This window comes from Scardinius erythrophthalmus (genome assembly GCF_964197995.2).
Source record: "Scardinius erythrophthalmus genome assembly, chromosome: 14".
In the NCBI taxonomy this organism is placed as follows: Eukaryota; Metazoa; Chordata; class Actinopteri; order Cypriniformes; family Leuciscidae; genus Scardinius; species Scardinius erythrophthalmus.
The window spans coordinates 26,755,791-26,766,874 of NC_138234.1; the positions used below are offsets into that span (position 1 = coordinate 26,755,791).

General features: G+C 40.9%; 1 protein-coding gene across 1 annotated transcript; it reads left to right on the plus strand.

The window, feature by feature from the left end:
* aars2 (alanyl-tRNA synthetase 2, mitochondrial (putative)) lies at positions 1-10,458 on the plus strand. Its single transcript, XM_081384022.1, has 22 exons — positions 1-284; positions 638-826; positions 1,383-1,528; positions 1,609-1,800; positions 2,059-2,203; positions 2,294-2,439; positions 2,515-2,623; positions 2,703-2,741; positions 3,476-3,590; positions 3,878-4,005; positions 4,104-4,248; positions 5,965-6,134; positions 6,222-6,335; positions 6,423-6,563; positions 6,640-6,777; positions 7,132-7,235; positions 8,745-8,853; positions 8,924-9,049; positions 9,139-9,249; positions 9,333-9,416; positions 9,497-9,610; positions 9,687-10,458. Exons 1-22 carry the CDS (start codon positions 27-29, stop codon positions 9,867-9,869), a joined length of 3,006 nt encoding a protein of 1,001 aa, XP_081240148.1. The 5' UTR covers positions 1-26; the 3' UTR covers positions 9,870-10,458.
* The last annotated feature ends 626 nt before the right edge of the window (positions 10,459-11,084 follow it).

An 11,084-nucleotide genomic window follows, 5' to 3' on the forward strand; every position in this document is an offset into this window, starting at 1 on the left:
GCTGTTTGACGTTGTGACTCGGCAAGATGGCTGCGCGCATAGTGCTGGGGAAACAGCTCCACTGTGCACTTTTAAATGCAAAATTATGCACTTTATTGGCGGGAATAAGAACATGCTCGGCCCTGTCCTACTCAAAATCTCATGAAGAATTCACATCTAAAAGAGTACGGCGGAAGTTTATCGACTTTTTCAAGGAAGGTTATGAACACCGAGTGGTGCCGTCCTCCTCAGTGCGTCCGAGAGGAGATCCGAGTCTTCTGTTCGTCAATGCAGGAATGAACCAGGTACTCAAAATCAATAATGATACATGCAAGATATTAAAAATATAACACCGAACACCCATGTCAAAGTGCAGTGGCACTGCTATGTTTTTTGGACACGTATCATGGTAATGCTGTCTGGAAAATGTAGGGTTTACACTTTAAAAAAATATAATAAACAAGTAAAGTAAAAAAATAGATGAATAATATAAACTTTAAAGTTATATATTCTCATTTATTTTATTATATATTTAGAATATAAAAAAAAAAAGTGCATTTATTTTTTAAAGTGTGGTTTAAGTGTTTTTGGGGGCGCTGTCTTCTGTAATGATAATTTTGATGTCAGGTTCTCATGGTCTGTGACTGTTGTCCCATAGTTTAAGCCGATTCTCCTGGGCTGTGCGGACCCCCGCAGTGAGATGGCATCATACAGGCGGGTGGTGAACAGTCAGAAGTGTGTCCGCGCCGGAGGCAAACACAACGACCTGGAGGATGTGGGGAAAGACATGTACCATCACACCTTCTTCGAGATGCTGGGGAACTGGTCGTTTGGTGATTACTTCAAGGTCTGGTCCATAATTGCGTTCTTTTAATGAGGCTTTTTTTCCCTTCATTGTCCACAACAGGACACTACGTCCCTAAAAAAATATCAAAATAAATTTCATGAATATGTTCATTAAGCAAGAGGTTTATTCAAGATGTTAATTGAATTGCATTTTACTGAGCCCCTAAGGGAAGTAGTGATGGAAAAAATACGAGATAGGGGAAAAACGTAGCATTCTCTCTCAAAAGTATTGACGTCCCAGAGAAACTTAGCATTCTCTCTCAAAACATTAGCATTTTCTTGCAAAAGTATTGTTCCCCTGAGAAACTTTGTGTTCTTTCTCAAAAGCATCACAATCCCTGAGAAAAAGAAAAGCCTGATATTGTTTTCCCTCACACCTGCGAGCAAATGCAAAGTTTCTCGGGGAACGCAAAAGTTTTGAGAGTGAATGCAAATGCATTGAAATATATATTTTTTCCTCCCATCTCATTTGTAATTAGTTTCCCATCACTATATCCAATTATGGGCTCTGTAGCATTTTCATGTATTTTTTATTAAATTAATGATTCACAATCCAGGTGGAAGCCTGTGCAATGGCCTGGCGTCTTTTAACAGAAGAGTACGGCATTCCTGCGGAGCGCTTGTATGTCTCGTACTTCTCTGGGGACTTGGCCAATGGTCTCCCTGCCGACGAGGAAACGCGGCAAATCTGGCTCAGCATAGGGTACGTTCAAAGCAGTGCAAAGCAAAATTGATTCGTTTTCAGTTGGAAATTCACCGGATTGTTGTGACATTCCCGTGCAGAGTGCAGCCGGATCACGTGTTGCCGTTTGGAATGAAGGATAATTTCTGGGAAATGGGCGAGACGGGTCCGTGTGGCCCCTGCACGGAGATTCACTACGATCATGTTGGGAATCGGAACGCCACTTCGCTGGTCAATGCAGACAGTCCGGATGTGGTGGAAATCTGGAATCTAGTTTTTATGCAGTATAACAGGTTAGAAAAGTCACTTCCAGTGTTATTTTACATTTTATATATATATATATATATATATATATATATATATATATATATATATATATATATATATATAGTAGTTTTTATAAATACTTTGAATTAGCTTTTACTTATGTATTTTAAGTTTTTTAAATATTTTGTAATTTAATGAAATATGTTCGCAAATTTTATTTGTGGAGTAATGTGTTAGTAACACACATCGTGAGGATTTGAAAATTGACTCTCTTTATGTTACAGGGAGGGCAATGGTAGCCTGCGAGCTCTGCCCCAGTGCAGCGTGGATACTGGGATGGGTTTAGAGCGACTGGTGACCGTACTGCAGGGAAAACGCTCCAACTATGACACAGATCTTTTCACACCTCTATTGTCCGCCATCCACCAGGTCTCTAACCTTCATTTAACCTTTTAAAAGAATAATATTCCAGGTTCAATATAAATCAAGCCACATTATCTCTATTGTTTGTGCATGTAGTGCTCTAAGGCTCCTGCATATCAGGGCAGGACTGGAGAGGCGGACGCGGGTCAGGTGGACATGGCCTATCGGGTCGTGGCGGACCACGTTCGAACGATCTGCGTGTGTATCGCTGACGGAATTTATCCAGGCATGACAGGCGCTGAGTGAGTTTGACTTCATCGAAGTATGCAAGGTAATTTAACACATACAATTTCTGAAATATGCCATCTTTGTGATAGGCTGGTGTTAAGACGTATCTTGAGACGTGCCGTAAGGTTTTCTACAGAAGTGCTGCAGGCCCCCGAGGGTACGCTGGCAAGCCTGGTGCCTACTGTAGCTCATATACTGGTGAGATGTCCATCCGTGTATTACTGTCATCACTGCATTGTCTTAAGTTTTATATTCCCGCTCTCTTCCCTTTTCTTAGGGTGATGCTTATCCTGAGCTGAACACAGAGTCTGAGAGGGTAAGCATGTTACAAAACACCTTAGTATTACGTTTCTTGCAAAAAGATACACTACTGTGATACTTTTTTATTTTTTATTTAGCAAGGATGAATTAAATTGTTCAAAAGTGACAGGAGAGATACTTTCTGTCCTGAAAAATACATCACAGTTTCCAACATTAATGTAAATCAGAAATGTTTCCAAATCCGCATATTAGACTGATTTCTGAAGGATCATGTGACACTGAATTTAGCTTTACATTGCAAAAATAAATTATGTTTTAAAATATATTAAAATAGAAAACAGTTATTTTAAATTGTAATAATATTTCACAATATTACTGTTTTTACTGTTTTTTTTTTATCAAATAAATGCAGCCTTGGTGAACGGTAGTGTATTACCATGTTCTAAAAAGCAATTCAAGTGAATCTTTAAAAACACTAAGAATTTAATAACACTGTTAAATGTAACATTAAGCAAATCTCAAAATGATGCTTAAATTCACTTGTAGCATTTCAAACAATAATATTAATATCAGCCATTATCAGTTATCGTCCATAATATGACAATAGTTCATGGTTTATCTGCATTAGCCTAAATTGTATTATTGGCGAAACTGTACTTCTGAGTTTAATGTTTCAGTGTACCGTGGCATTTCTTCAACTTAGAAAACCTGCTGTGAACAAAGTGCAGGAACTGAATTTTGTTTTCTACCCTTGATAAATTGTAAAACATTTGCGTTCCTCCTCTGTAGATCATGGATCTCATTAATCAAAATGAAGCCCAGTTCCTGTCGTCGCTGAAGCAGGGCAGGAGGGTGATTGACAGGACTCTCAGCAATATGGATGAAGACTCTGCTGTTTTTCCAGGTAAACCCACAAAGCGGTGTAATTCGCTTTATTCCCTTTATTATCTGTTTAGGCTCTGTAATATTAAGTGCATTTCATTGACACTTACATAGGGATGTACGATATATCGGCCACCATATCGGTATCGGCCGATATATGCTCATTTTAAATGTCTCTTGTAGGATTTAAACTCTCAACCTTTCAGTCACCAGCCCTGATCTTTAACTACCACACTCTACCCCATTTCAGTGAATAGCACCTGCATGAATATTTATTTCTGTGTCCATTGTGTTGTATCTATTAATCAGCCTCGGTTGCCTGGTCGCTACATCGTAACCTAGGCTTCCCTCTCGATCTCATTGACCTGATGCTGGAGGAGAGGGGCAAGATGGTTGATAAAAAAGAAATGGAGGTGCTTGAAGATGAATATGAGAAGGTACTGATATTAGCATATGGCTTTCTTTAATCCAGCATTTGATTTATTGATTTATCTGTTATAGTGGGTATATGGATTAACTTGGATTTTTTTCTCAGTTGAGGTTTCAGTCGGAGGAGGATGATGGAGATAGGGCGGACCAGCTGGATATTCATAGCCTGGCGGAGCTACAAAGCCGAAAAGTTCCTCACACTGACGACTCGCTGAAATACTGTTACAGTCTGGGGTCTGATGGACAATATGGTACTTGAGTGAAAAGTTCATTGGTGCAGGAGTTTGTAAGGCAGTTAAATCATTAAAACTGTGTCCTGACTAGGGCTGGGCGATATATCGCATGACATTGTTAGGCGCATCTCGTCAGTAAAGCCGGTTCCTTGATTAGTAGTAAATCGCCATCACCTGCTTTCAAATGGAGCGCCATTTACAACACAGAGCCGTAGTTAACTGACAAGCTGAGCCATATTGCATTAATTATCGCGGACGTATCGCCTGCGATAATTAATGCGAAATGGCTCAGCTTGTCACTAAAAATTTATATCGTGAAGAAAGCAACACACTAAAGAACACAAAAATTACTCAAAATACTTTAGCAATCAAATATCAACATTCTAAGAACACCAGAAACACTCAAATCACCTTATGAACTGCAAAGTAACATGTCAAACAACATGTTACACACCCCAATAACCACACATCATCCACTAAAATCGGTTAAAAGACCTTACAACCCCAAAGTAACTTTCTAAAAACACTCAGAACGCCTCAGTAACTGCATAGCAATAACCACATAGCAACACACTACAACTGTTAAAAGGCCGTAGCAACCGAATATCAACATTCTAAAAACACTCAGAATGCCTCAGTAACTGCATAGCAATAACCACACAGCAACACACTACAACTGTTTAAAAGACCTTAGCAACCGAATATCAACATTCTAAAAACACTCAGAACGCCTCAGTAACTGCATAGCAATAACCACACCGAACGCGAATGTGCTGCGGCGAAAAAATGATTTTTTTTTTCCTTTTGCGGCGACAGAAAAGACTTCAGCCAATCATATACTACAAGGACAATGATTGTGTGGCGTAGCATTGCCAACCAACTCGGTTATCACGACTGTGAGTATGTTGTGTGATAGTTTTAGTTGTTGTATAGTCCTGTGCTGTGTAGGCTAGAAGGCTAAACTACATTTGGGATAGAAAGCTAATCGTCAAAGATAGAGATAGAGACCGTGTTTACGCGGCTCATGTGATGGGTTTTGACGCGAACTATTCGCACACGAACTATTCGCTTTTTCGTTACGCATCCGGTGTGAAAGGGCCTTTAGTAACCGCACAGCAACACACAGAATAAAACACATTCTAAAGAACACTAAGAAAACCTTAACCACAGAGCAACACACTAAAAACACTTAAAAGACATTAGCAACTGCATAGCAACATTCTAAACAAAGAACACTTCAATAACCACACAGCAACACACTAAATACTGTTAAAACACCATAGCAACATTCTAAAAACACTCAGAACACCTCACTAACCGCACAGCAACACACGAAAAAGCACACAAATTCGAATACCGAACACTAACAACCGAATATCAACATTCTAAAGACACCTGAGCAACTGCATAGCAACATGTTAAAAAACACTCAGAGCATCTTGGTATCTGCACAGCAACACAATAAAAAAAGTCACATGCTAAAGAACACTCAGAACACTGAATAACTCTCAGAACACATTATCAACCACATAGCAACATGCTACACACTGCATAGCTACCAGTGAGATTTCAGTGTTGGCTGGGCTAACATTTCAATGCATTTCAGTTGATTAGGACAAGAACTCTAGTTATTACAGAAGGAATAGGATTTATTGCCTGTCGCTTTATTACATCACACGAGGTTGGGACATGGTATAAGACTGAACAATGATCCTGACTCTTTCCCTCTCTCAGTGTTTGAGCCTTGCAGAGCGTCAGTCCTGGCACTCTACTGTGAGGGGTCTTTGGTTTCAGAGGTGCGTGAGGGTCAGCGCTGTGGTGTGATTCTGGACCGGACCAGCTTTTATGCAGAGAAGGGAGGACAGGCGCACGACCAGGGTTACTTCACCAAGGATGGATTACAGGTTATTGATCACATCACATCTCATCTTATTTTTATGTATTTGATAAGCAGACAAGATGAAGTTAGCATTTGTGGTTATGCTTTTCAGGATGTGCTGTTCCCTGTGAATTGTGTCCGTCTGGCTGGGGGTTATGTGGTACATCAAGTCACAGCAGCAGAGACTTTGAGAACTGGGGACCAAGTGCATCTTCATGTGGATGAGGTGAGAGTAGTAGGAGTAAAAGTACCATCAGACATGGCAACGCATCATGTAGATACCTTTTGGTAAGTGTTGCATTTCCAACTGTAGGCTCGGCGTCTGGGCTGCATGGTGAAGCACACTGCCACACACGTGCTAAACTTCGCCCTGCGAGAGCTGCTAGGTCCCTCTGTTAGTCAGCGAGGGTCACACTGCACCGCCAGCCGCCTCCGATTCGACTTCAGTGTGAAGGTACAATGACTGTGTGTCTGCATCAGGGATTTAATGATTTCCAAACTGGCTTATACATGTATGTGCTTGTATAAAGGGCTCCCTTAGTGTATCTGAGCTACAGCAAGTTGAAGAGTTGGCCCAGGACATCATTCGTAAAAATGCAGAGGTGCACATAGAAGAGGTCCCTCTGTCCAGAGCTAAACTGATTCCAGGTCTGAGAACTATAGATGAGGTAAATACTGATGGCTTGATTCCCACTTTTTTATATCCGATAAGACGGGGGTGTCCAATTCTGCTCCTGGAGAGCAAATGTCCTGCCTCAGCACACTTGTCTGAAAGCTCCTAGTGATCTTGAAGACCTTTATTAGCTGGTTCAGGTGTGTTTAAGTAGGATCGGAGATAAACGCCGAAGCATAGCGGCCCTCTCGGAGCAGGATTGGACAGCCCAGATGTAAGATAAAAGAACTAGGACTTTACACCCCAGAACTTCCTATTCTTTGGAGGAAATGGGCCAGAACTTTGGCCCCCCACCTTGTTGCTGGAAACTGGGGTATATGTAAGGTGTTGACCATGTCATTTGTTTCAGGTGTATCCGGATCCAGTGCGAGTGGTGTCCGTGGCTATGCCTATTTCAAATCTGCTTACCTCAAACACTGCTAGACAAGCTTCAGTGGAGCTTTGCTGTGGCACGTAAGGTTCTTCTGAAACTGCCGGAACTCTTTGGACCAGGGGTCAGCCATCCCTGCTCCTGGAGGGCTGCTGCTTCCTGCAGACTTCAGTTCCAACTTTTCATCAGCGTGTTATTTTCAAATAATCTTGAACACCTTGATTGGATGGTTCAGATGTGACATGTCTGGGATTGGCGCTAAACTCTGCAGGATAGCCCTCCAGGATCAGGGTTAGTTATCGCTGCTTTGGGCGAACCACTTATACATCTGACCATTTCCAAGCTGCCGCCAAGGTGTGTAATGATCATAAATGATTAAAATGTCTCCTGTACAGAGAGATTGTCAGTATCTTGCTACAGTGCAGATTCTATCAGTTGGCGTTTCAGTTTTTTCATTTATCACCTCTATCGCGATCACTCACCAATTGTGACCTTGCTGTTCTTCGTCATCACAAAAGTTTATTATTTGCATGCGTTTTAAAGCCTTGCCAGTTTGAACTTCTGATATATGTTTTCCGGTCGCACAGTGAATACTTTCGCGTCTTATTGCGCTTAACTTGTCAAAAACAGAAGGTTTACATAAACACAGTCAGTTATGCCTCAAGTGAATGTAAACAGCTGGGAAAGAAATCGCACGCAGTTGAGAATATTGGATCTGTGCATTAGGTCTTAAAGTGACTGTAGTCTAATCATCTTAATACTTTCCCCCGGTTTCAAAGACAAGGCTTAAGATAGTCCCAGACTAAAATGCATGTTTAATCTGTTTTAACTGAAAGCAACTTGCACTGACACTTCTTAAAATATATCACTGCCATTGTTTTGTCTCAAAATGCACACCAGTAATGTTTTTGTTTCTAAGGCACATTTATTAAAGCTACTTAAATGTCCTAATTGAACAAAGGTCTAATCCTGGCTTAATCTAAGCCCTGTTTGTGAAACTGGGCCTTTATGTAATATATCTTATTCTTTCTTATACCATGGTCTGGGTGAATACTCGATTCTGATTGGCTGCAGGGTGTCCATTAAAAAGTGATAGAGGACACCTAGTAAATAAACCGTCAGGCGTAACCAGGGAAACCAAGTTACTGTTTGTAAAAACTTTAGATTTCGATTGTAAAACTAATTTAAAATACAAACTAATGTTTTAAAAATATGTTATTTGGCAAGTGACCATGGTATAAGCGAGTTAATGCCCTTCGAGGTGTCCATTGTCAGGTATTAATGGACCTCGGCGGAGGCAGCCGTCCGACGCGCAGCGGAGGCGATCACGTTAAATCACGCCTCGCCGTCGTCCATTAATACCTGACAATGGACACCTCGAAGGGCATTAACCCTTACATGTTCTTTCATCTTACAGGGCTAAATGTTTTAAATGCGGAGATTAGTTTGACTATTGCTAAGTAACATGAAAAAAATTGTCTTAGAATCCAACAAAATCGTATCTAAAAAGTCTGAAAAGAATTGTGAAATGATATTTTGCCATATCACCCAACCCTAAGCCAAGCTCACTAATATGTTGTTGCTTTTATCAGGCATTTATTGAGGACGGGAGCAATTGGAGACTTCGTCATTGTGTCTGAGCGACAGATGGTGAAAGGCATTAGCCGTATCATTGCTGTTACTGGAGATGAAGCCAAAAAGGTTCGAAAAACGAAATCTACCATTGGGCAGCAGTTCAGTTTCTGTGATGTTAACTGTTCCTGTGACCCAGGCTCGTGAGGCGGGCCAAGCCATGCAGGAGGAGTTGGAGTCTTTGGTGGCACGGGTAGAAGTTGCAAGCGTCCCGTCTATAGCAGCAGCTCAGAAACTCTCCAAAGAGATCGGCGTCCTAATGAATGTACGTAACTCCATAACCTCTCGTCTTCATTGGAAAGTCAGTTCATGATGTATGAATTTCATTCGTCTATATCGTGTTTTGTGTTTTAGGTGGTTGATAACACACCAATCCCGCAATGGCAGAGACGAGAGTTGCAGACTTGCCTGAAAGCGATGCAGAAGAGCAGCAACACCTCCATCAGAAAATTGGAGATCACAGAGGTAGAAACGTCTAAAGGTTGTCTTGCTAGTTGTTAATATTATCTGTTGTTTAGGCATATGGCTTATTGTTTCTTCTGCTTCAGGCTGCCTTGAAAGCCAAAGAGCTGCTGGACAAACACTCTAATAAAACTGTGCTTGTGGACTTGATCCAGACGGTCTCGATATCGGTATGTTTTGTGATGATCTTTGACGATTATATTTGTATCAAATGTATACAATTGGTTGGTTTACATGTTATCGTGTTTAGGTGCTGATGAAGACTGTGCTCAAGCTGAGCAAGAGCAGTCCCGATTCCCTGGTCATGTTGTTTGCTCACCTGCAGCAGTCAGGGAAGGTGCTTTTTGCCTGCCAAGTACCCAAGGTACAGCACACAACAAAATCACACAACTACAGTATAACCACACAGGTGTGAGATTGCTTTCATACTGTCTTCCTAGGGCTCTGCTGGTGGTTCAGCGATCGAATGGGCTCTTCATGTGTGCGCACGCTTGGAAGGAAATGCAGATGGCTCAAACGAGGTTGCTAAAGGTGTGGGAAAAGCAACCAAAGTCTCAGATGTTACAGAGGTCCTGCATTGGGCTGAAGAATTTGCTCACAACAAAATTAGAAATGCATCATGACAAACTAATTTTGGATAATCATTGACACAGTACCAGCGTACCACAATGGATATGCTTCCTCAAAATTAGCACATTTTTCTGACCCCTTTGTTTTAAAAGGGTAGGGAATATACTATATATGTTTGAATGTTAAGTTATTCCTCTGTTTTGGGTACACTTTGTATAGTAGGTTTGGTTCAAGAATTTTTTTTTTTAATTCAAGAAATGGCATTGCTCAGTAAAATATTTAATTGTAAATGCAAAAAAATGAATACGTAATTAATTTATCTAATGTGTCAGTAATATATACAGTCCCCTCCAAAAGTATTGGAACAGTGAGGCCAATTCCTTTCTTTTTCCTGTAGACTGAAAATATATGGGTTTGACATCAAAAGATGAATATGAGACAAGAGATCAACATTTCAGCTTTTATTTCCAGGTATTTACATCTGGATCTGATACACAACTTAGAAGATACAATCTTTTGTTTGAACCCACCCATTGCTCATGTGACCAAAAGTATTGGAACATGTGACTGGCAGGTGTGTTTTTTTTGCCCTGGTGTGTCCTATTACATTGATTATTCAAACAATAAATAGCACTGAATGTCTGCGCTCAGTTTCAGATTTTGGTTTTACCTGTGCAGAGTGCATTTATAATTAGACGTGTAACCATCATGAAAACCAGAGAGCTGTCTATGGGTGAAAAACAAGCAATTGTGAAGCTGAGAGAAGATGGAAAATCAATCAGAGCCATCGCACAAACATTGGCCATAGCCAGTACAACCATTTGGAATGTCTTGAGAAAGAAAGAAACCACAGGTGTACTAAGTAACAGACCTCGAATGGGGAGACCAAGGAAAACATCAGCAGTTGACGACAGAAACATTGTGAGAGCTGTAAAGAAAGACCCTAAAACAACTGTTAGTGACATCAGCAACAACCTCCAGAGGGCAGGAGTGAAGGTATCACAATCTACTGTTCGCAGAAGACTTCATGAACAAAAGTACAGAGGCTACACAAGAAGATGCAAACCTCTCATTAGCAAGAAGAATAAGAAGGCCAGGCTGGAATTTGCCAAACAGTACAGAGACAAGCCTCAAACATTCTGGGGCAAAGTTTTATGGACTGATGAGACAAAGATTAACCTTTACCAAAGTGATGGAAAGGCTAAAGTTTGGAGAAAAAAAGGATCTGCTCATGACCCTAAACACACAAGCTCATCTGTGAAACACGG